The sequence below is a fragment of the Argopecten irradians genome, chromosome 1 (assembly GCF_041381155.1).
Source record: "Argopecten irradians isolate NY chromosome 1, Ai_NY, whole genome shotgun sequence".
In the NCBI taxonomy this organism is placed as follows: domain Eukaryota; kingdom Metazoa; phylum Mollusca; class Bivalvia; order Pectinida; family Pectinidae; genus Argopecten; species Argopecten irradians.
Window position 1 is genome coordinate 6,108,643 of NC_091134.1, and position 26,053 is coordinate 6,134,695.

Here is a 26,053-nt window from a genome sequence, read left to right on the forward strand (position 1 = left end):
TGAAATCGGTTAAAACTATTTTAATTATGTCCTAAAAAGATGTAATTATCGCTTTTTAAGATGAAGATTTATATTTGCGTTTAGGCGATTTGACTGGTAATAGGTGTGTGGGTTTCTATCTGACTAGTGACCATATGACGATGGTTCCACACAAGTACTAATCGACGTCACTCAAACGCGGAAGTAAAGTCATCCGGAGCGGGTCATCCATCATAGCGGGGCGGGTAGAATCTGGGGCACCATTTGGGGACTCCAATTTTGTCAAACATGATATTCTTTTCTGTTAATATAAAATCATAACTTTAAATTAACTTCCAAACTGATTTTTGAAATTCATACGTTGAAATATATTTTTCTTTCTTCCAATGGTCCTTCTCGCTTACAAATAAATTACTTGGCATGTTAATTTTAATGACCAAAATGTGGCCAAATGTCCGCAGGTGCCCCTTGAGTTACCCGGAACCATAGAAATTATATATCTCGTGTACCGTTTAAACTAAACAGGAGCGATACGTTCGTGATCAAGTTGGTATTGAAAAGGTCGGGGCTGGTCCTCGACAAAGTACAAATGTGGAAACTACAAAGGATTTTAATATAAAATAACAACAATGTGTAATGCTATGGAAAAATTGTGTGTTTGTATGATTCTGATTGTGGCAATTCTGGTCTCAGTAGAGGCCTACAGTACTGGGGTACCAAGAAAAGGATGTAATTTAAAGAAGCCATACCATATAAGGAGAAATTTTACGGACTGGAATTGGGAATATGCTCCTCAATTTTCGACGCCACCGTTTCGTATTTTAACTAACACAACAGTAATTAAACCAGGAGATGCAATTGAAGGTTTGTATCTTAATTTTATTGTTTCTTTAATTAATTATAGAATTATTTTGACGCATATATATGCATTACAATGTCCTTATATATCGTGTTATTTCCAGTAGTAACTGCCATCTAGTTGAACATCCTTAGAACTAGCTGCAATATTGTAGCTCAAAAGACTTTTAGACAGAAAATGGTGTCGTCTTTAGAGCTACAATTGGTGCCTATTACTACTAATGGAGCAAAGTAATGATTATTCAAACCATTATAAAACGTTTGTTTGCATTTTATCGTACTTGTTTGATATCGCTTACCTACTAGGCAATTCAAATGAACCACGTAAAATATCAAATTATCATCGAGGCATAATTTTTTTACATAACAAATATATGAAGGTCTTTCTGAAGGGAATTTAGACGGCAAGTTCACAAATTGTGAATTTGACGTCTTGTGCGCGGTAAGGTAGATATTAAGAACAGTTGTTATGTTTGTTTTTGACAAAACTAATATGTTAAAGGCCCACTACCTTTCCGAAACGGCTTTTAATTTTTAAAATGGGAATGTAAAACAAGATCGATAATTTTGTAGAGTCCTAAAAATTATTAACTTACCGTTAATACTTCATTTATCATCACCTTCTGAACGGTTTGATTAAATTAGATAAAATGTTTATTTTCATAACGCGGGTCGTATTATGTTTCCCGCCGTCGTCCTAAATACCGCGCGGTAGTTGACTATCACTGCGCCAGACGGCAAAACAGTGAATTGACTCTCCACTGTTTTCATATATTACGCAGGCAATCTTGCATATGTTTGGTGTCGTAACCTTATTTTAGATCATCGGTATGCATTGTCTGGTGTTATTAATGTTTTTTAAGAAACCTTTATATTTTGCTCCGGAAAGATGATGGGCCTTTAATGCATGTATACGCATCAAATAATTGGAAACCTACAAACATTTTCGGAGGCAGTGCTCCACTACGACACATAAGGACCAATTTGTACCCGGCTGAAAGGTATAGAAGGCCGGGTACGTATATTCGTTCTACCTTAGAACATGACAAATGCATGGAATGTTTACTTAAACGACACGTTTTTGGTCCCAATATACTTGTGTGAATTATGCGCATACATTAACAGATATTTTCATTGCAATGTCATACTGTAGTTTTCACAGGATTCAAAGTCCAACAAATAGAAAATTATGACATACCCTAGGGTGTTTTCATTGACATTGTCACATAGACAACTTTTGACAACAAAAACCAAAACGATATTTCAAATCTTGAAAAAATGCGGACGGAGAAGCTTAGAATTTTGCATATAATTGATACCATTGCGTAATACGTTTAAATTTACGATACCACAATGTATAAACATGTTTTAGGCTTAGATTGAGATAACTTTCTATACTTAGATTTAATGAAAACCTGTGTGTTATACATTGTGTTTGATCAGTGTGAATGCTTATCATGAGTTTATAATAATATGATTGTTATATGGCCACGTACTCGACTTCTTGCTTCACAATTTATAATTGAAAATTTTGTTAAATTAAACATTTCGGTACAAACCTATATTATAAGTATTAGCGTATTATGGTACATTGTACATAATAATTCCATATCATGAGGTAAAAATACTTCTTGTGATCCGCGAGAATGTGTCGTTCATATATTGCTGTGCAGCATCGTATATTCTAGAGCACCAAATGTATGTTATACACCAATGCAAACATGACAACCAATGTTTATATTTACATTAATTAATTATTCCCGCTGTAAAAAAGGAAACAGATAAAATAATAAAGTATGAAAATAAAACGTATACGTCTATCTAGGGGAAAATGTCACTTAATGGAAGAGCCTATGATTTGGCGGGAAATAGTGGAAGCCAGCTGCACTCGGGACAGCCGACTAAACAAAATGAGCTGGTAATCATAGTCCATGTTAATATTGGAAACTACCATTCATTAGGTTTAGCAGCAATATAACATGTATAACTTTTCTGCAACACGGATGCAACATAAAGTACCGTGTATTGGTAATGTACATACATGAATGTTTTACAAATTATCAGTGCGGTGTCAAAAACCTACCAACAAAGCCGTCTACTGGACTTATATTTGGAAACCTGTGTCAAGCCAGGTCAAGTCAAGTGTTTTACCATTTGGTAAATGTTGCTTATAAAAGAAACGGAGATTAAACCGATTTTTTAGCACTAAATCACTGCTTAAGTTTTCAAAACTTTTAGTCAATAAGATAATTTTTCACCATGGAATGATTATGACGTTGAGGTGTAATTTGGCTCTATCATGACGTCGATGGAGCTCATGGTCGAAACCTGTGGTCAGAAGTGACTAAAATATACGTCATTGGACGTGTGGTAAGCAATACACGGATGGCCGGTGATTGTCCGGAGGATGTTGTCATGTTTACGTTATGACTCATGACCACCACTTCTTACCATCCTTACATATCTCCACCAATCAATATGTACCTTGGTCACCCCCCTGCATACATTTCCATGTATTACCCGTAACCAACATGTTCTGGCTGATCCTCTAACACAGCGGAATTGTCTGCAGATGCCTAACCCAAACCTGCTTCCAGACAAGATGACGTGGGGTAGTTTGTGCTGGATACAAGTATAGCCTATATGTTCCTAAAAATGGGACCTGGTCAAATTTTAGATATTGTCCGATTTCGGCGAACATTGGTAAATCGTAAATATGTTGTAACGGTAACACATTGAAGAATATGGGTTCATGACAATGAATCATCCCATTTTTATGAAAACCAATTTATTGAGGATTTTGAGAGATGTCGAGTACTTTGATGATTGCAATTACATTCACAAACTTTTTTGTTGCCATGGAAGTAAATCTAAGGCTTATCATTAGCTTGACTTTCTGAAAATTGGTACATATATGTTTTGGGGATGCCAAATACAATGGTACTGCTATGGGACGTTTGGGGAATTCTACCAAAGATCTTGTTTTGTACAAAGTTTAAATGGTAGAGGGACGGCGAAGATTCAGAAGTTTTGAACGTAAAACCGAGTAGCCTAGGATTGTATTAATATATTGGCTTGGTTTAGCATCCAGAAGAGAAACTCTTTAAATCAACAACATGTAGACTAGTTGTAGAATGCCAGAGCACCTTATAAATTACCGTTCATTCGCAATATCATGGAAAAAAGAATAGTGTTTGGTACTGGAAACATTTCCAACAGTGGTCTGCGCTCAATTTCGATCTACATTATAGAAACAAATAAGTAGTTGAATAGACAGAGAAAACTTTCAGATGTTTTAGTATAAAAGGTGCTATTTCTTATAGTTTCATTGCGCGCGTCAGAAACAATGATCTTAAAACGCTAAATATATACAATTTATGTACAGAAAATGATATATATATACGATGTTCATTGTATTGGTCGGCATATATTTACCCCCCCCCCCCCAAAAAAAAAAAAAAAAAAAAAAAAAAATCGTGAACTTGTAATTTCGATGGACTAAGTATACACACATGAGTCCATATCCGCTGGCTATTTTGTTATAATTCATAGCCTGGTGACACGTCCTGTGTCGAACATGTATATGTATACCGTACATCTCACGGGGCATATTGCACAATTATAATTATGTATACGGCTTAGTATGCACCGGTGTCCAGTTTGACCTTGGGTGACCTTTTTGATAATACGATAACATATTCTATTTACATATATATTGTACATATAAATGAGTGATAAATCACTTATCTGGAGCTAGTTATAGACTGTTTGGTTCAATATGATCATATTCAACCATAATTGTGTCTTATTTAGAAGTGACCATACATGTGTACTGAGGTTCTAAGTTTCTTTAAGATCACTTCAAAGTCATTGTCTGCTCTAGTATTTTAAGAAGAAAGAGCGAAAGCGTCCAGAAGAAAATAATTTCTGGTACAACATGTCTTCTTCGTTTGAACTATATATAATATGGCCTTGAATCGAAAGTCAGAGGCCAATTAATTTTAAGTCCGGTGTTTGCCAAGGTGGCACCATTTAGCCCCCTAATTTTGAGTCAAACAGTATCAGCTCTGTGTGCGATGATTTTTTTTCTCTTTTTTAATTATTACTCGGCTAATTACTAATGTTATGTTTACATGTATAACAATTTACACATGTCTTAAAAAACTGACCTTACTAGTAACACTGGTCTATTTAAATGTTACTCTGGCTTTATCATAGAAAACAGGAACGTGATTAGGGAAGAGTGTAATTACATTGGATAACTTCATGTAAAAAAATACATGTATACCTTTAATAGAAAATGATTTGTCTGTCCGATAAATCTCGTATTCGCCCTACATTTTATTACTGTTATTGCGTTCTGTACTACAGAACGCAATAACACGAAATATCAGTATATTGTTTTTCAGTCAAACTTTTTGATCCAGCAAACTGCCGGACTGTCCGGACAGAACATCAGTGATTACGCCACAATGTGTTGTAAGGCAACATAAAAGGCAAAGTCAAAGTTAGAACGAATATACGTACCCGGCCTACTATACCTTTCGGCCGGGTACGAATTGGTCCCTATGTGTCGTAGTGGAGCACTGCCTCCAAAAATCACTCGGGCATAGTTTTCTATACTTTTTTGTAGGTTTCCAATTATTTTATGCGTATACATGCATTTGCATATTATTTTTGTCCAAAACAAGCATAACTACCATTCTTAATATCTACCGTGCCGTTCACAAGACGTCAAATTCACAATTTGTGGACTTGTCGTATAAATTCTCTTCAAAAAGACATTCAAATGTATTATGTAAAAAATAATTCCTCGATGAGAATTCGATATTTTATGTGGTTCAGTTTTATTGCCTAGTAGGTAAGCTATACCAAACAAGTACGATAAAAATGCAAACAAACGTTTTATAATGGTTTGCATAATCATTACTTTGCTCCATTAGCAGTAATAGGCACCAATTGTAGCTCTAAAGACGACACCATTTTCTGTCAAAAAGTCTTTTGAGCTACAATATTGCAGCTAGTCAAAGTGGCTAAACTGCTAACGGCTGTGTGTCGAATTTAGTTCGAAAAAAATATGCTCCACCGCTGACAAATGGTATTTTTTCACTATCAAAAACAGGAGCAGACAATTTAGTATTTTTCTTCAGTTAGAAAAGTTACTTAATTTACACAATTACCACCATTGAAAAGTTTGAGCTTCTAATTTTACTTCAAGTTAAACATATGAAAAATAATTACTTGCATCCCGAAAAAAATCCGTGTCACTATATCCTATATGGAAGGATGTACTGATTGCGCATGCACCAAAGGCGAAATACATTATTTTATATTATTTTTTGTGTTAATTAGACATATATATACATGATCAAACACCAATTATTTTACAACTGATGAATATCATTTATGCTTTGTCGGTGGTGGGGCATCTTTAATCCGAGAATTATGACATGCCAGGTATGTCTCTTTATTCGAGCAGCGGGTTGTGTGAAGTTATGGAAGAGATAAGGCATATATTTACATGTATTCAAACGTACACGAAATTCAGCATATCATCTTTAACCGCTAGTTATAGTGGATCGAATGTAACGCAAAGTCGAGAAACTGAGGATTTTCACAGGCAAAAGACTAATTAATATTGTTGGATAACGTATATCGTATAAGTAAAGAGCAAACATACTGACTAAGTTGCCAAAAAATATATCACTATGTTGGCAATTATAGTTTTGGTACTGCAGCAAGTAAAGCCTCATAAGCCTTCTCACAAAAACTGTCTTTATACTAATCGAGATCCATCCTCCTTTAAACAGTGACAATATCTCCTAAGACAAGACAAGATGCCTTCAAAGGATTCTTCCTCCAGGTGGTGCCAGAGAAAAGTTTGTTCGATTCTCCACGCGGGACGTGGACGGCAGATGGAATGGCGCGCCCCTTCCGGTGTCAAATGGTGGAGGGGGACAGTATCAGCCACGCGAACAGCCGATGGAAGGGCAACATCACCATGATATGGCACGCGCCAAAAGACTTTAAGGACTTGGAGGACAACCTTGTTGTCAGGTCTGTATATACTCAACTGTTGTTAAAGCTTTATCCATCATTAGTTATACTCTTGTTGCCAAAGCGATAGTGATAAAGAGATTATTCATCATGAAGCTCGTAGGGTTTTGCTAAAAGTATTAATATTTTCGAGATTGTGAATCGAGCTTTAATTTTTCCATGTTATTCGATTTTCAGATATTGTTTACGATTGGATAAACTGATGTAAAATATAATTTGATGTTTTGTTTTATAGAGGATCAATCGTCCGTACATATGATGAGTATTGGGAGAGTGTCCAATCTAAGGCCTTGATGATAGATCGTAAGTACCTTTGTTCTACCGTATTATGGTAGTATACAATAAGGCATCCAAAAACAAACACACATCAATCTGAATTCGAGCATAAAACATCGCTTTGATGTTACGACACGCTTATAATTAGTTCACGATTTTCCTTGCTGTTTCAATAGGATAGATGATTTTGAAGAAAAGAACTCTAAGGAAAACTGTAAAAAAAGATTTTATGCTGGTTTTGATTAACCTAAAACTGTTGCGAGTTTAAAAAAATCGGTGTAATATTTTCATTTTGTGTTCTTTGATATGCACTTGACGGATGTTCTTGTTTCAGAAATCGAAGACTCCAAGGCGAAAAGTGATCTACTTTCTCAACTTTCTAAAGAGTTCGGTGCAGACAAAGCAGAGCGGTTGTTAGCTATCTTAGAGGTGAAGGTCTTGGAGGACGACTTGGCAGGCATAACTTCTGCTGTTACCGGTGCTACAGGTCCAGCAGGTGGTGCGACTGGCGCAACATCTGCAGGGACTTCCCCCGTCACGACCACGACTCCCGCACCTACCACGCCGCCACCTCCGTCAAGTAACGTTAACAGTAAGATTGAAGAGGTCGCTGACGGAGATGAAGGACTACTATCAAAAGTGACAGGTCTTATGAAAAACCCTAGCATTCTTAACACAGTAAAGGACCTTATGGGAGGTGGTAGTAGCAGCGGTGGAGGCAGCGGACTAGGCGGACTGGCAAGTCTAGCAGGAAGCGTCCTTGGTGGAGGAAGCGGGGGCGGAGGCGGTGGACTTCTATCCAGTATGCTAGGTGGAGGTGGCGGTCTTGGTGGACTCACCTCTTTGATCCCAATGCTTGGAGCCGGCAAGATGCTGTCTGGCATGTTAGGAGGAGGGAAAGGTGGTGGCGGGGGACTACTTTCGTCTCTCCTTGGAGGAGGTGGAAATAGCAGAAACAACGACGATATGTTCGGCGGAGGAATGCCTGCAGGAATGTTTGGTGGCCAAGGAATGATGGGAGGAGGTTCTCAAAGCATGCTAGGTCCAACAGGAATGATGGGTCTAGGAGGAAGTGCTGGTGGGGGATCGTCTGGCGGGAACCCTATAGCAAGCATCCTAGGCAACCCTGGTGCAATGGCTGGTATATCGTCTATGTTGCAAAATATTGGAGGACCTCCGTCGGGAGGTGGCGCTGGAGGACCAGGAGGCGGTGGGAGCCTGATGAGCATGCTTGGAATTTCTGATCCAACAGGTGGAGGGGATTCAGGCAGGCCACGACCAGAACTTTTAGAAAACTCACAAGGAACTAAAGCTCAACCAGGACCAAATTCTGGTCTAAATAATGCTCTTTCTCAAGTGATGGGCATGCTTGGGGGATCAGGAGGATCCAGGAGCCAGAGCAGCGGCGGTTCATCACAATGGTCAGGTCAGGGAGGATATTATCCCCAGCAACAATATCAACAGCCTTACTATAACCAACAGGATCCTTATTATCCTCAATACAGCCAACAGGGTGGGAACCAATGGGACAGCCAGGGAAGTCAGTGGGGTAGTCAAGGAAACCAGTGGGATAGTCAAGGGAACCAATGGGGAAGTCAAGGGAACCAGTGGGATAGTCAAGGGAACCAGTGGGATAGTCAAGGGAACCAAGGATCAAACGGATATCAATGGAATGACCAGGGAGGACAGGGATTTAACAACAATCAGTGGGGTAACCAAGGATCTAATGGCAACCAATGGAGTAACCAAGGACCAAATGGGAATCAATGGGGTAACCAAGGAAACCAAGGACCGAATGGAAATCAATGGGGTAACCAAGGAAACCAAGGGCCTAATGGGAATCAATGGGGTAATCAAGGAAACCAAGGACCAAATGGGAATCAATGGGGTAATCAAGGAAACCAAGGACCAAATGGGAATCAATGGGGTAACCAAGGAAACCAAGGACCGAATGGAAATCAATGGGGTAACCAAGGAAACCAAGGGCCTAATGGGAATCAATGGGGAAACCAACAAAACCAAGGACCCAATGGGAATCAGTGGGGAAACCAAGGACCTAATGGAAATCCAGGTAACCAAGGAAACCAGAGACCAGGTGGAAGTCCTTGGGACAATCAAGGAAATCAAGGATCAAATGGAAATTCTGGGGGAAACCAGGGTCCTCCACCATCTGGCAATAACCAGTGGAATTCCCAAGGACCACCTCCAAGTAATCCAGCTAATCAGGGAGGACCACCTAATGGACTTGGAGATCAATCAAACCCAACAGGTTTCCAGCCACCAGGAGGAAATAATTTGCCTGGTCCTAATGGAAATGGAATGGGTCTAGGAGGAAGTACAGGTCCTACTGGTATGGGACCAATGCCTCCAACCAACAACAATCAGGCCCCACCCCCACCATCTGGTGGTGGCAGCGGCTTCCCTGCAGGAGGGGCACTTGACAACCTCCTAAATAGCGGAGGATCTAGCGGAGGGGGACTGGACCTAAATGGACTGCTGAGCAACAGTGGTGGACTTGGCAACCTCCTGGGTAGTGGATCATCTGGGGGTGGTGGTGGTTTACCAGACCTTTCAAGCGTAATGGGTAAAGATGGTCAAATTGATATGGGAAGTGTCAAAAATCTCGTCAGTGACCCAGGAGTGATGAACCAAGTGAGCGGATTGTTAGGATCACTCGGAGGAGGAGGGGCAGATGGATTAGGGGATATGCTTAATGGACTTATGGGAGATGATGGGGCAGGTTTACAAGACATGCTAGGAGGGCTCATGGGTGAGGATGGAGGTGGTCTGCAGGATATGTTGGGAGGACTGATGGGAGGGGGAGGAGCCGGAGGGGGTGGACTGCAGGATATGCTGGGAGGACTGATGGGAGGGGGAGGAGGAGGAGGAGGGGGTGGAGGAATGGATTTAGGTAACATCATGGGAATGTTAGGTTAAAAAGAATATTTCACAAATCAAAGCTTGACAAATCTGGAAAGATAAAACCTGATGTATTATCATGGTAAGATTTGTCAATTAGAAATGTGATTAGCATCATGGTCAAATCCCAGGCTTTTGATTCTAAAATATAGATGTTTCTGTTTGTGTAATACCAAGTTCAGTATTACACAAATAGAGGTTTATGTGTAATTAGAATCAAAAGCCTGTGCTCAATCAGATGCCTTGGATATCAATTTAAAACATTTGGTAAAATAATGGATATAGTGATACATTTGTGTAAAGAAAAAGATATGTGTATATCACTTGTAATGTATATACAAGAGGAACTGGGATATCAATACCAATTACATGTACAATGTAGTTGGTTTTATGTATTACATGTACTGTTAGTATACATATGTTTCAAAGTTTTACTAGCACATGTCATTATTTTCATGGATTGAATTAAAACAGGACTTACGACATACTGAAAATATTAGTCCGTTTGGAATCGGAATGAAAATCTCTCCATGGTGTGAAACATATTTAATAACCAGACTATCTTTAAAAAAAAATATCGATAGTTTCAATGTTTATTGGTTGTTATGTGCTGCAAATTACAAAAGGAAATATTTAAAAACTTACAACAATGTGAAAAGTTGTGTTAATTAATTTTAAGTTCTTTATTTGTTATTTCTTTGTTTTGAAGATTTTATTGTCTACAGATGTATTATCTCCTAAAACATGTATTTATTTTTACAAATAATAAACATCTTAATTATAGATCCATGTGTTGTGTTTTGATTTGGTGATAAGGATAAATCAAAGTACTGTAAGTACTGAACTGAAAAAGCATTGATGTAACAAAATTTTAGTTCAAAGAAGGCAAATATGTCATTAGTAACATTTTAGGGTGTGTATTTTCTTGCAAGTCCCATGTCATTATCAAGTTGGGTTATTTATCTTCCAAGTATTCATTTAATTAATTTTGGATAAATTGTTGAGATTGCAGACAACCATTCCTCCTCATATCGAAAGATGAATTTAAAAATTATGAGAAGATTTTAAGAAAATGCTAGAAAATTTCCTTTAGATTTGAACTTTGAACCTATCTTGAATTCAACAAATATTTACAGTCAGTGTCATGTGACAGACCTACAGCTAATAACAATCTGCAGTAAAATGACAACAAGGGAAACATTAAGACTCCATTAAGAAGAAAGTATAATCTGACACATGGATATCCCTTGATGGCATTTTTACAAAGTTCATGGCTTATGCTGCAAATGTTGTTTACAGACCTCATTTATAAGGAACTATGTGCAATGCATATAATATACAAGTATTTTTTTTCCCAAGTATTTTTTTTCCAATGAACTATGTGGTACAGATCTGTTACAGGAGGAAAGGGCAAAAGGCAATTAATTAGATAATTTTCAAGAGAAGAAATGAAATGACAAAAACTAAGGTTCAAATGTTCATTTAAATAATTGGTTACTGCATCAAAATCAAAACTGAATTGTTTTGAATTATGTTTATTCAAAAATACTTTAATACAAACATGAAATAACATCACAATACATTATTTTTTCTAGTTCTCTTCTGTGATACACACAATGTATTCAGGCATATTAGTAAGTAAAGAGCAGTTCTTGATACTTTGCTGCAATATTGAAGAAAAGTCATATCAAAGTTAGATTCAGTATGATACTGTCTCTATATAATGCATAAAATGGACACTGAGAATTCTTAACAGCATATTAAAACAACCATTCTCAAAATCAGTGTGTTATTTGTATACATTGACATGTACATTGGACCCTCGATAATCTGGACACCTTTGTTCCCAGCCTAAACCGCCCAGATTACAAATTTTCCGGACTGCCGAATTTCGTGTACCCTAGTCAATTTTGAAATTGTCATGTACAAGTTACTCCCCTTGACCTTGTAAATCAATGATCGGTTTTTATGTTTATGTACTAAAATAAATACTTTTTTTGTTATGTTTTAAAGGTTTTTTTCCCCATTTAATTATGTTATGAATATGAAATTAACGTACATGTAATCACACATTATTGGCAACTTGTTGTTAATGTCACATTACTTACAACTGTTTATACATGTATTGGTAACAAGATCAGAAACAGTTGTAAAAACATTTGATAGAGGCATCAACTAATGGGAACAACCAATGGGCTATGTCACCAGAAGCGTTAAAATTTGTGTCATTTTGGTGAACACACTGCACAAAGTCAACAAGTAAAACTGTTTAATATGTTTCTGTTGTAGCAAATAAATGAATGTCATTCCATATACAATGTACTTATATGGCCGTGTCACAGATGTGAATCATTGAAATATACATTGTAGTAATGATAATTCAGGCGTGATGATGGGTAAATAAATTATCAGTTTATATTATAAATGTAGGATATTTCTATATATATCTAAATGCAAAGTTACTCGACACTCGCTAATTGTCATCACTTGATGTTTTGCAACATTACAGTCAATGGGACAGAATTGTAGTTCTGATAATGACCGTCTGTCAGAACATATATAGTGTGTTTCATTCAAGCCAAGAAAACTCTTTTTGTTTGTATGAATTTTTACAACAAAACAGAAAGACTAACATGTGAGTCAGTCTGTGAAGTTAAAAGTTTAAACACCTTCTATCTCTCCACAGATTGATAACAATCGGCAGTATGTCAAATGGTGACAACTCTTTGCAAAAGTTGCAAATATACTGGATTTACTTTTTTGTATTTTTGTGTTTTAATTGGCATTACGAAACAATGCGAATGAGAAGCGCCAATCCATATGCTTGTTGTCCAGAGCTACATGTATGTTGTCGCAGCTAGTTTAATATATGCCTGGTAGTCATCCTTAGAATCATTTCACTGCTTCCAAAGTAATCCTGATAATCTCCAGTCTTCAACAATTATGATTCTGCTTCAGATGACTAGCCAATGAGTCCTGTAATTATAAAATTTAACATATATATCAATATTCTTAATTTGTAATAAAAAAGTTACAGAAATCATCTTACAATGACAAAAGGAAGAAATTGGACTCGTGTACACAAGTACTTTGAGTTAAAGATGCTCCACCGCCGACAGAGTATAAATGATATTCATCATTTGAACAATAATTAGTGTTTAATCGTGTATGCATAAGTCTAATTAACACAAAAAATAATATAAAATAATTAATTTTGCCTTTGGGTCAAGCGCAATCAGTCCTTCATTCCATATAGGATATAGTGCTACAGAATTTTTTCGGGATGCAATTAATTATTTTATTTATATTTTTAACTTTAAGTGAAATTGGAGCTCAAACGTTTCAACGGCGGTAATGGTGTAAAGTAAGTAACTTTTGTAACTGAAGAAAACTACTAAATTGTCTGCTGCCGTTTTTGATAGTGAAAAAATACCATTTGTCAGCGGTGAAGCATCTTTAATATATTAGCATCATAATTAATTTGTCTCCTATACCTGATACACATTGATAAAATACAATGTTTTTTTCTGCTAGCAAAACTTACTTTAAACCAAATACTGTAATATTGAGCAAGTGTAAATTTACCATGTATGATATATTACAGTGCACAGGTTATTGTTTATTTTGGTAAGTGTTATTATAAATTCTCTGAATCCATGAAGTTATATATGTAGTGACTGTTTAATCGATGTTTTAAGTTCATACCGCCAATTTCGAAATCCCAGATATTAATTGTCTTAAATAAATCTAGCATTACTATTCTTCTATTTATCTAAATAAATTCTGTATTCACATGTGTATTACACACATATGTACGTATTGTGTATGGATCTATATCATGCATTGTTTTGCCTACAAATAAACACATGCTTTGTGATGTTTATAGACATATTGACAATCTGGTAAATTGACTCTATGCATTAATATTAAATTTGATGTCATCGCATTAGAAAATAATACCAAAAATGAATCTGGTCAACTGCTAATTATATACTGTAACAACAAACTACTTCAAATTTAAAGTGATATTCAATTTTGTTGCGTAGTAATAAAGTAAAACGTCGATTATATGGATGTTAGCAGGAATTCACACATACTCATGATGTTGTAAGTTCACTTCATGTGCCGATGTCTGTCAAATAGTTCATATAATAATATACCGACCCATTATAAGGCATGATAGGCAAAGAAGCAAAACGAAATGAAACTTACGATTTTCACTGCTTCTGTCTCCAAATACGAAAAGAATTCCGTAGTTTACTAGCAAAGTGGCTTGCAACATGCATTGCAACATGCAGTGTTCAAATATTCTTCGGTGTTTTTCAGATATGAGAATGCACTTATTACGCTCGATAATTAAATGGAAAATATTTCTTGACTTGCAAGTTTACATCACAGGTCCGCTTTGCGTGATGACGTCTTTGCTTACATTCGGCCATTTACACTATTGCTGAGTGTCACGATATTTCATTGTATCTGTATCCGTGTATTAAATATTCCCTCGTTAATGAAAGGATGCGTCAGTTGACAATCCGTGCGAAATGATAAGGAACCAACGTAACTCAGAATTTATCGTGTTTGTTAGCTTCTGCATAGATCACCCAGACGCTTGACGCGTACGTAGTTAACAAGCGTCTGTTTGAGTGAGACTTGGTTAAATTCAGTGGGCCATCGTAATGACATGATCACTATACGAACGTACCTGTTCTCCAAAATGACTATCAATATAATACATGTAAAAACAAACAACTTTTGTATCTTTCTTACGTCGGGATGAATTAAAAAATTGTCATTATATAATAGATTATGAATGTACACATCAAACTACAATTAGATACTTACATACCAAAATCCTGACAATTCCTTTATTTAGTGTTACCCAAACCGGATGTTTACATAAATATATGCAAATGCTGGCGAGAATTAGGCCACCGATCGCTACCACTGATGCAAATTATCCTTACTATTTTTCAATTATAGACGTTCATGCTATAGTTTTTGTAGACATGTTTGAAACTATTCTATTTAATGAAATACCATAGAAGTTGTTTAACTGCACTATGGCAGAATATTTGTTCTAGAAAGAGGAAAATAGAAAAAAATCGCATGCAAATGAGAGGTCAATCGCATTTAAATTAGTGGGTCATCCGGGCCGTAGCAATACTGGAAAAGCAAGCTTTTTCAGTAAAAAGTTGACAGATAAAATGTTTACTATTAGGTATGAGCTTATTTTATCTGTTATTAAACCACAAGCTCTTAAAGTTGTATTTCTTGTAATTTCACTGAAACGACATGTCGTTTTAACATTTGATATTTGAACATGGACATGTATCTTGATGATTTAGCTCCCCAAAACCATATGTCAGCCTATAAGAGAGCCGAAATCTAGGGATAATATATTCCTGGTTTTGAACAAAACGCCTTCAATCATCGCCATGTTCAGTACCTTTTGGTTTTGTCGGAATTCCGAATCGTATCACGTGACTGACGTCCACACGTCCTGCACGTGGTGATCCAGGTAACTAGCGTAAGCGCACATGTGTTTGTTTACGTTTTCCTTCTGGCTAATATGAGCAAATCGTGCTGGTATATGTCCACAGAGCGAGTATTTGAAACATCTTATTCACACATAGCCGTAATTCAGTATTGTGTGTATCAAATATTGTAATGTGCTAGCATTAATTTCTTTGTAGATCCAGTCTGCTGAGGTCGACCACATGTTTTGTTTACGAAAAATAGTTGACATTTCTCTTGGTTTCACAACTCTCGTGTTACTTCGAGATTGTCGCGACGATGTTCGGAAGAATTCGGAATGATTCGGCCTCTTTCGAGCCTATTTTTCACGTGTACACGTTAAAAAGATTTTTTACTTTTATAATTAATAATACTTCCAGTGCTGCAACTTTATAAAAATTGGTAAAATTTGAAAGTTTAAAACTCTGACAAACGGAGAAAAATATGTATAACACTTAAACAGTTTTTACTATGACAAAAAGAGCGAAAGTGATAGACCATACAACTTTAACTTTTATCCTGTTGTGACCAAACTATTTGAGCAACTGATATTCTGTCCGAAGCCCCAAAAACCTATATTGGTATCCAACATTCTGTCAAAAGCTCCAGACCTTTGTTTGATAAGTTATTTTGGTGTCTGACATTCTGATCCAAAACTCAGGACCTGTGGTTTCTAAGACCAAGTAGTTTGGGTGTCTGACATTTTGATCAATGATCAAAGCTCATGACCTCTGGTTTCTAAGAGCAAGTGATTTGGGTGTCTGACATTCTGACCAATGCTCAGGACCTCTAGTTTCTAAGACCATCTTAGCTAGTGATTTGGGTGTCTGGAATTCTGATCAATTATCAAAGCTAATGACCTCTGGTTTCTAAGACCAGTTGATTTGGGTGTCTTGATATTCTGATCAAAGCTTATGACCTCTGGTTTCTAAGACCAATTAGTTTGGGTGTCTGACATTCTGTTCAAAGCTCATGAGCACTGTTTTTTTAAGACAAAGTAGTTTGGGTGTCTGACATTTTGATCAATGATCTAGTTTTCTAAGACCAACTTGACTAGTGATTTGGGTGTCTGGAATTCTGATCAATTATCAAAGCTAATGACCTCTGGTTTCTAAGACCAGGTGATTTGGGTGTCTTGACATTCTTATCAAAGCTCATGACCTCTGGTTTCTAAGACCAATTTGTTTGGGTGTCCGACATTCTGTCCAAAACTCATAACCTCTGGTTGCCAAGAACAAGTAATTTGGTTGTCAGTCATATGCATTCTTATTAAAGCTCATGACCTCTGGTTTCTAAGACCAATTTGTTTGGGTGTCTGCAGACATTCTGTCCAAAGCTCATGACCTCTGGTTGCCAAGAACAAGTGGTTTAGGTGTCTGACATTCTGATCAAAGCTCATGACCTCTGGTCGCCAAGATCAAGTGGTTTGGGTGTCTGACATTTTGTCTAAAGCTCATGACCTCTGGTTGCCAAGATCAAGTGGTTTGGGTGTCTGACATTCTGTCTAAAGCTCATGACCTCTGGTTGCCAAGATCAAGTGTTTTGGTGCCTGACATTCTGATCAAATTATAACAACAAACCTGCTTTCAACCGGGTTGTAATGGCTAAATGGACCACTAAAATTCCCCTACTAATATTTAATTTTTTGGGTTTTTTTTGGGGGATTTGAAATTTTGTTTCAAATTATAACAACACGATTACGAACAATCAAAAGAAAGAAAATTTGTGTAGGTGACTCAAAACATTCAAGTCTTGCTATTCAACCAAGATCGTCAGAGGAACTGAAATGTGTTTTGGCAGTGATGTTCAGTTTTATCGAGTCTACCTTACAGTTTCAGTCCCATACAAACTAACTTGTTTTGTTTGAGGTCAAAATAGGGAGTCTGTGTTGCATGAACAATAACTCTTTTGACATACTCTGGTCAACTTGACGTTCTATAAATGTATTAACATATACCACATGTACAGAACTAGCTGACATATCCTGAAGTCAAAATTTTATCAAATATAGCCAAAACATCATATTCATGTCATTTATGGTTTATCTAAATAAAGTTGAATATTTATTATGATCTAGATTTCCAATATTATCAATTTTTCATGGATTAATAAACAAGAATTCCACGGAAGTGGATGTGTCGCCTGAACAGCTTCACAAAAAATAGTTACCGGGGTATTTACAGTTGAAAATATTGTTAATATTGTTGACCATTATCAAACTTGTCTGAGATCACATTGATAAAAAGCAATAAACAAATTGTAATAGAATGTATATCAGATTTCTTGATTTTAATATCATAATTGACAAACAAATAATACTTATTGACAAAGATTAATATTTCATGATGCTTTAGTGCATGATTTCAATCCAAAATAATCTTCACACATGTAATATTCTGATATAAATACAAATGTATAGAGGTGAGAACGACTTCCTTACTGCTACAACTGGATCAATACATTCTCCTTCACAATGACACCTTACTGTTACAACTGGATCAATACATTCTCCTTCACAATGACACCTTACTGATACAACTGGATCAAAACATTCTCCTTCATAATGATGGCACTGTATGCACAAATTATACCATTCACTTGTTCCATTGCTGGTAGTGAAAGCATCTGTATATGTGTCAAACCAGTAGTCCCACGCAGTCGTCTTTCTTGTTAGACAAATACACTCATGGTACTATAGGGACACCAAGAGGGATATATCACATTAATTAAAGTCACATGATAGTCACATGGCACTAGGATGATATATCATTGTTCACAAGTCACATACACTGTAAGATCACATTACACCGGGTCACATGACACTTTGTTCTGCTGTCTGGTCCTCGTCTATGTGAATGCTGACAATATGGTGACCAGGAATCATGGCTAGTCCAAGAATTCTCGGATCTTCCCTTTTTCCACTATCTACAACGTCAAGTAATATGATTGGTTACAGAGGTAGTCACAAACAATGAATACAGTTGTTTTTAGGTTTTTCTTAGGGAATGGTTAATCCAATGTACAACTAAAATGACCAATGCTATTATCATACTGTATATAAAACAAATCAATACATCTATGAGATATTATTACAGAAAAGTTGTAGAAATCATTATTATCAATCCAGTGATTTTAAACATAGACAATCTGATTCTATCATACCATATGATTATTTTTATATTTTATCACTACCTGGTGACCGTAAATACTCCTCACATGATCCAAGTATAACATTTCTGTCTCGGTCAGTACATAGAAATACGCCTAGAATGTAGAGCAACATTTTTAATAACAAATTATGAAGATTTCAAGGAATAATTATTAAAAACACTTTAATGTGCTCATTTAAAACTATTTTGAAATTCTATCAATATCGTATTTGCACAAAAGATTTAAAAGATGTGAGAGAATATCCTTCTTTAGTTTGGAAAATCTGTTATCAATTGCAAATTGATTAGTAGCAAGAGAAAAATCCTTTGCCATGTGCACCCAGCCAATTGAATATAGAGCTACGTAATCTTTTCACTGTCTTTCATACATATGCAAAGGTTAATTCTAACCATTTTACATTGACTAAGACTTTAATATTATCATGTTAAATGAGGACTGACACAAGCATTTTTTGTAATTCTGCCTTCTGTATATATGTGTGTGTCCATGTGTTTATTTATGTATATACATGCCAATAAGGGTCCTGCCATCAGTCATTTGTATCTTCATCCCTTTGTTCAACCATCTCTCCAATTTTTTTGTTCCTTCTGACTTCTCTGCATCTGGTTCCTAATAAACATACATGTCTCTGGTATATGTAATCAACTGATAAAATTTACACTCTTGTTGCAACATTCCCAATCAACCAACATGTTGTTTTTGCTACAATTGTATGTACATTACCTGTGCAACAATAAATTATAATAGAACATACAAGAGGCAGACAAATGCACGACAAGATCACATTTCTAACCCGGGACCCTCTGAACACTAGTTGAGTGCTCTAACTACCATGGCCAATTGAGCATCTTAGTCGCTGACGATCGAACGGCATCAGGTCGTTTCGGTAACAAGTCGTTTCGGTAACATAACTGAAGTGGTTTCGGTACATTGTACGGTCGTTACGGGACACATAGAAAAGTCATTTTGGTACTTTTATGTAGTTTCCGTAGAGTTATTTTATGACGAAATAAAGTTATTTCTCCCAGAGATTTACAACAAACACATATTTATTTTTTCATTTTTTTTGTCTTTAGCAGTGAAATAGATTATAATATTTACCTGACTGCCTTTGGCACAATAGGAAAAATGTAGATTTCTCTAGATCGGTTCATAGTTTTCACTGCGAATATATACTTGTGTTAAAAAAACTCGCTTCCCAAAAAATAATTATTTCATATTTAAGTAAAGATCGTCGGTTATCTGTGATCTCTGAAAAAAATTAGCTTGGTAATAAATTACCTATTTCTCAAAAAGTACATAGACGAAAATTATGTAAATATTATGAGCTGAAAGTGTAGACAATTTACTATAAGTACAACAAATCTGGTTGAAATCCGTTGATAGATGAGATCAGGAAAAATCAAAGAAAAAAGTATATACACAGAATATATAATGAAAAATAATCATTACTAATACCAAGGATACGTCCTTGCGAATACTTTTGGCAGCTAGATGTTTTAATTGTAAAAGATGCATGGAATGTATTATGTTGTCGACAGACTTTAAAGACTAAATCCCAGTCTCAAGTACTAGTTTATCGGTAAGAGAATGCAAAATGCTTAAATTTCTTGATATCAGCGTTTTTAAAATAAATAGACTGTAATTCATTTTTCTGATAGTCCTATTAATAACTGGAATATTTGCAGCATATTGATCATCGTATCGCTATAGGTTTATAACAACAAGATTAAAAGGCAGTGTATTTGACACGAACACATGCAATATTTGCGAGACGGTCGCCATGACCAGTATAATTGACAAGCACGCGACGATAGAGGCACGCCCCTGCCATATCATTAGCTTTGATAATTTACATAAATCTCTTAAGTGTGGAGTTCCTAAGCTGTGAAAATTTAATCAAATTTGATCTTGTGTAGAAATACTCTTTGACATATAATTTTCTATGGTAAAAAACAAACACTTTAATAAATACATTTGTAGTGACATTGGTGTCGCAATAAGTACAAATAATGCATATTAATCCATCCATCTGTTTCCACAATGAAGTATTGTTACAAGTGCTAAATTTGCACATCAAAGTTCTGTCGCTGCCAAGTTTTGACACGTTCCGTGGACATCCCTTTGATGAAGAGTGTGGATTCAGGTATAATTGACGGGCACGCAACGCTAGATTTCTCCACTTTCAAAACATCATTGGCAATCGTCATCTAAGTCCCATGAGTACATGCATAGAGTATAGTACATGCTTATGAGCCAGTTTCACAAGATGCGTTGTAAAATTATCTAGATTGTTTTTTTTTATCCCGAATGGTTGAAATTGATTACACAGTACATATTGAATTAACATTAATGCCATTTGTTGATGCAAAGAAGGTCGCTAATATGCCATGAAAACACAAATAAATGAAAACATGTTCCGTAAAACCACTAAAAAGTTCGCACTGAACATTTTTATAGCTATGTACCGAAAAATCTCGCATATGTACCGAAACGACCGCAAGACTTTTCGGAACTCCCGAAACGACTTATTACCGAAACGTCTAGAATTCCGATCGAACCGATCCAGTATAACCTAAAGACTCGACACACACCAGGTTTCGGTGTCCCCTGCTAAGCATACACTACAGTACATACCATATAATTTTGAAACAGGGTTTGGTCACAGGCACCAAATGTATTGATCTTCTTAGGAGCATAAAAATGCACTGCAAGATCGGGATTCAAACCAAGGAGTCACTTCAAATGAAGGCACCAGCTTGATTGGAGTGCATTAATCAATTGAGGTACCTGCTTGCTGCCGATCGACCTGATCCAGAACCATTACAATTATATTAATTAAAATCTAACTGACTATACCATTACAAGCTTCTCATTGGACTGATCAGTCAGAAGGTGATATCTTTTCCACTACAACAGTAGCTATGGACTGATGAGATTCCAGTGTCACATTCACTAGCATACAAATGTGGTTATTCATCCAAAAGGACTAAAAGGAGTCCATTGTTAACGTCACTAACTACCAGTATGATACACGAATGCCAAACATTTCATCCCCAAATCGGCCCAGAGTGAAATCGGCCGGGCCAATTTTTAGTAAGTTAAATCGGCCCAGAGTGAAATCGGCCGATAAGGTTATACATGTATGTATCACCATATGTATGTGTGTTGTTTTGAGTACTGACTAACATTAGCAATATTTCTACTAATAGACGTAATCTAAATACATATTTTTGAACATATATTAAAGAGTACAAAAATCAATTATATGTCTCAGTGTTGTTTTTTTACAAAGTTACTACTTGTGAATGTTAATTAACAACGCGGCAACATTTAAATGGTATGCCCCGTGCAGGAATCATTCAGTCTCAATATTAATACTAATGCGATTTCAGTTTAATGTACTTAAACTTTAGATAACTATAATTACCTTTATAAAAACACCGTACTTGGTCCAGTTCAGAACCGCTCATTGTTGTTGTAACAGAGTAGCTCATATACTGAGTTACTCATTACCAACATTAAATAATTTACCCATCGTGTAAATTTATTTTAATTAGATTATTGATAAAATATTCAATTTTCACATATTTCTATCTAATAATGCGATAAAATAAATACATTTTAAAGGCCCACTATCTTCCCGAAATGGCTTTTATTTTTCAAAATGGGATATAGTAAAACGAGATCGATAATTTTGTAGAGTCACAATAGTTATTACCTTACCGTTAATACTATTTGTATCATCACCTTATGAAAAATTTGATTAAAATTAATACAAGAGGCCCATGGGCCTTAACGGTCATCTGACTGTTAGTACAATACAACATAGTCGTTTAAAGATTTTAGCCTATTTGACCTCTGTGACCTTGATTGAAGGTCAAGGTAATTCATTTGAACAAACTTGGTAGCCCTTCATCCAAGCATGCTACATGCCCAATATCAGTAGCCTTGGCCTTCTAGTTCTTGAAAAGAAGTCATTTAAAGATTTTAGCCTATTTGACCCCTGTGACCTTAAATGAAGGTCAAGGTCATTTATTTGAACAAACTTGGTATCCCTTCATCCCAGCATGCTACATGCCCAATATCAGTACCCTGGGCCTTCTGGTTCTTAAGAAGAAGTCATTTAAAGATTTTAGCCTATTTGACCCCTGTGACCTTGAATGAAGATCAAGGTCATTCATTTGAACAAACTTGGTAGCCCTTTATCCTAGCATGCCACAGCCTAATATCTGGTCTCTAGGCCTCTTAGTTATTCACAAGAATTTGTTTAAATGATTTTAGCCTATTTGACCCCTGTGACCTTGAATGAAAGTCAAGGTCATTTATTTGAACAAACTTGGTAGCCCTTCATCCCAGCATCCTACCGGCCAAATATCAGTACCCTGGGCCTTCTGGTTCTTGAGAAGAAGTCGTTTAAATATTTTAGCCTTTTTGACCCCCGTGACCTTGAATGAAGGTTAAGGTCATTCATTTGAACAAACTTGGTAGCCCTTCATCCAAGCATGCCACAGGCCTAATATCAGGTCTCTAGGCCTCTTAGTCATTCACAAGAAGTTGTTTAAAGGATTTTAGCCTATTTGACCCCTGTGACCTTGAATGAAGGTCAAGGTCATTTATTTGAACCAACTTGGTAGCCCTTCATCCCAGCATCCTACAGGCCAAATATCAGTACCCTGGGCCTTCTGGTTCCTGAGAAGAAGTTGTTTAAAGATTTAAGCCTTTTTGACCCTCGTGACCTTGAATGAAGGTCAAGGTCATTTATTTGAACAAACTTGGTAGCCCTTCATCCCAGCATGCCACAGGCCTAATATCAGGTCTCTAGGCCTCTTAGTTATTCACAAAAAGTTGTTTAAAGGATTTTAGCCTATTTGACCCCTGTGACCTTGAATGAAGGTCAAGGTCATTTATTTGAACAACCTTGGTAGCCCTTCATCCCAGCATCCTACAGGCCAAATATCAGTACCCTCGGCCTTCTGGTTTTTGAGAAGAAGTTGTTTAAAGATTTTAGCCTTGTTGACCCCTGTGACCTTGAATGAAGGTCAAGGTCATTCATTTGAACAAACTTGGTAGCCCTCCATCCCAGCAACCTACAGGCCAAATATGAGTACCCTGGGCCTTCCGGTTATTGAGAAGAAGTCGTTTGAATAAAAAGTTTACGCACGGCGCACGACGACGGACGGTGCATGATGACAATAGGTCAATCAGATGACCTAAAAATGTTAATTTCACAATGCGGGGTCGACGGCAAAGCAGCTAGATGACTCTCCACTGTTATATATCACGCAGGAATCTGTGTATATGTTTGGTGTTGTAGCCTCATCTTAGGTCATCGGTATATATTTTCTGGTGACATTAATGTTTTTAAGAAACCTATATGTTATGCTCCGGAAAGTAGTGGGCCTTTAATAATATATTTTAAACAGTTTATGGATAGTCTGTATCTTAATATTTCTGTAATTCATGTATTGAATGGCTCTTATTGTTGAAATTATGTGATCTATTAGCATGATTTAGGGCCGAAATTAGGTTTGAAGTAATATTTCATATCTTTGCATATTATACGTTGGGCATAGATTTGAAATAAATTATTTCAAAATATTGCCAATCAATCTAGTATAGAGTAATTTTAATGTAAAATAAAGTTTTTTTTTGTTTGTAAATGTTTTGTTAGTCTTCACCGCAACGTCATTTTCCATTACCGAAATGAAATTCATTATCGTAACAGCAAATTTCGACATTAATTTTACCCCAAATAATACTTCAATGATTCTCAAATTTGTGCTTTATTTTCTATATAGCGCTTCCAATATTCTCAAGGAATGGAAATTACTGTATACTTTGATGCAAACTCTCTATATTCAACCTTGTGAAATATCGAACAAACTTTTGCATTTAGTTGTTCCTACCTGAAGTTTATGTTACACTTGGTCGTAAATGATAGTTCCTTTCATAATCATTGCAATGCAGCTATACAACTTTGTGATGATGTAAGAATAAACACGATCTGAATTCATTTTTCTTTCATTTCACTATAAAAAAATATTTTTAATCATGGTTGTGGAACTGACATATTGCTTTGGAACGGAGTCATTTTGGCTGCATATAAAGTAAAAAAAAAAATAAGAAGGAATGGACACTGCTAGAAACCAGTCCATTATAAAAAAAGTGATATAAACAAATTGCACCAAACTCTGGCGAATTCTAAACACAAAAATTAACATTTCTGGCGGACCCAAAATGTATCGTAATAGTAGAATGGCCCATAGTAGTTTACTATAAATGTACGTTAGAAGGCCAAAAGTAATGTATTGATAGGCAATCGCAAAGCTATACTTGCTAAACAGAAACTATGCAGTTGAAATGCCAAATAATAAGAGCGCAGCTCTCTGCGCGGCCGAAGGCCGCGTAGAGCGAAGCTCTACTAACCATAACACGTGTGTGAGCATATAGACCCCTTGGACTTTGAAACTGTGTCCGGCGGAAAAAGTCTCGCGCCTCCATGTAGGCAGCCATATTTTAATTCTCGTTATCAGCACGACGAGATTTGAAATTTCTGTACTAGACTAAATGTGTTATCAGTATACGCTTTAAAATTACTGTAAGTAGTTTTAATTTACACATGTACAAGAGCAATGCAATAAATGTAGTTGTCTAATATGTACTGTGTATGTTCTCAAGCGCACGGCACCGTCAGCAGTGACGTCACAAAACCTGACGTCAAAGATGACGGCACAGATTCGCGCGTATTTTTGATAGTATGGCATATCATGTTGCCAAGTTTTCTCTGCATCTGATAAAAACAAGATTGAAGTACGTGTATATTGAACTATTCCATTTGGGTTGTTTTGAATTCTTTCTAACTATCGATAATATTTGCATGTCAGTGAAATATTCTATTGTTAGTCTCATAGAAAAATATAGACAATATAAAGTTATGATGTTATAAGCTTTTACATGTAGCTGCGCTCTTGTGAGGCTTTGCCTTAAATTCATATTAATCACAACTTTTTAAAAACACCATGTGTGATTTATCAATTCAATTAAGAACAGAAATGATGACTAATTTACGAATAAAGTTGATTTCGTGATATTTTCATGCATTACTTCCCTCACCTCGCCCGCCATCTTTGTTTTGAAACACTAATATGCGAATTGACAATAAAAAGACGAAAATATTTTGTATAATTTATATCATTAATGAGTCTAGTTTACCATCATACCTACATAAATACAATTTTGTGTATTTAACTATGTGAAAAACAAATATAGAGCACTA

The 26,053-nt window shown here is 36.2% G+C and overlaps 2 protein-coding genes across 4 annotated transcripts; one reads left to right on the plus strand and one right to left on the minus strand.

Annotated features, from left to right (window-relative positions):
• Positions 1-495: 495 nt before the first annotated feature.
• On the plus strand, positions 496-10,872 carry LOC138316045 (uncharacterized PE-PGRS family protein PE_PGRS46-like). Of its 2 annotated transcripts, none has more exons than XM_069257520.1 (4): positions 496-843; positions 6,648-6,894; positions 7,130-7,197; positions 7,505-10,872. In XM_069257520.1, the coding sequence occupies exons 1-4, from the start codon at positions 609-611 to the stop codon at positions 10,105-10,107; spliced, it is 3,153 nt and encodes a 1,050-aa protein (XP_069113621.1). In that variant the 5' UTR covers positions 496-608; the 3' UTR covers positions 10,108-10,872. The 2 variants fall into 2 exon arrangements, with proteins under 2 accessions (XP_069113621.1, XP_069113629.1); XM_069257528.1 differs by lacking the exon at positions 496-843 and adding an exon at positions 3,356-3,540.
• Positions 10,873-11,608: 736 nt separating this feature from the next.
• LOC138316237 (N-alpha-acetyltransferase 38, NatC auxiliary subunit-like) lies at positions 11,609-25,917 on the minus strand. 2 transcript variants are annotated; one of them, XM_069257850.1, is made up of 4 exons: positions 25,891-25,917; positions 19,287-19,383; positions 18,796-18,867; positions 11,609-18,528 (listed from the first exon to the last, which is right to left on the minus strand). In XM_069257850.1, exons 1-4 carry the CDS (start codon positions 25,900-25,902, stop codon positions 18,416-18,418), a joined length of 294 nt encoding a protein of 97 aa, XP_069113951.1. In that variant the 5' UTR covers positions 25,903-25,917; the 3' UTR covers positions 11,609-18,415. The 2 variants fall into 2 exon arrangements, 1 of the variants encoding a protein (XP_069113951.1); XR_011207608.1 differs by lacking the exon at positions 25,891-25,917 and having other exon boundaries at positions 11,609-13,065; positions 14,302-18,528; positions 18,796-25,186.
• Positions 25,918-26,053: the final 136 nt, after the last annotated feature.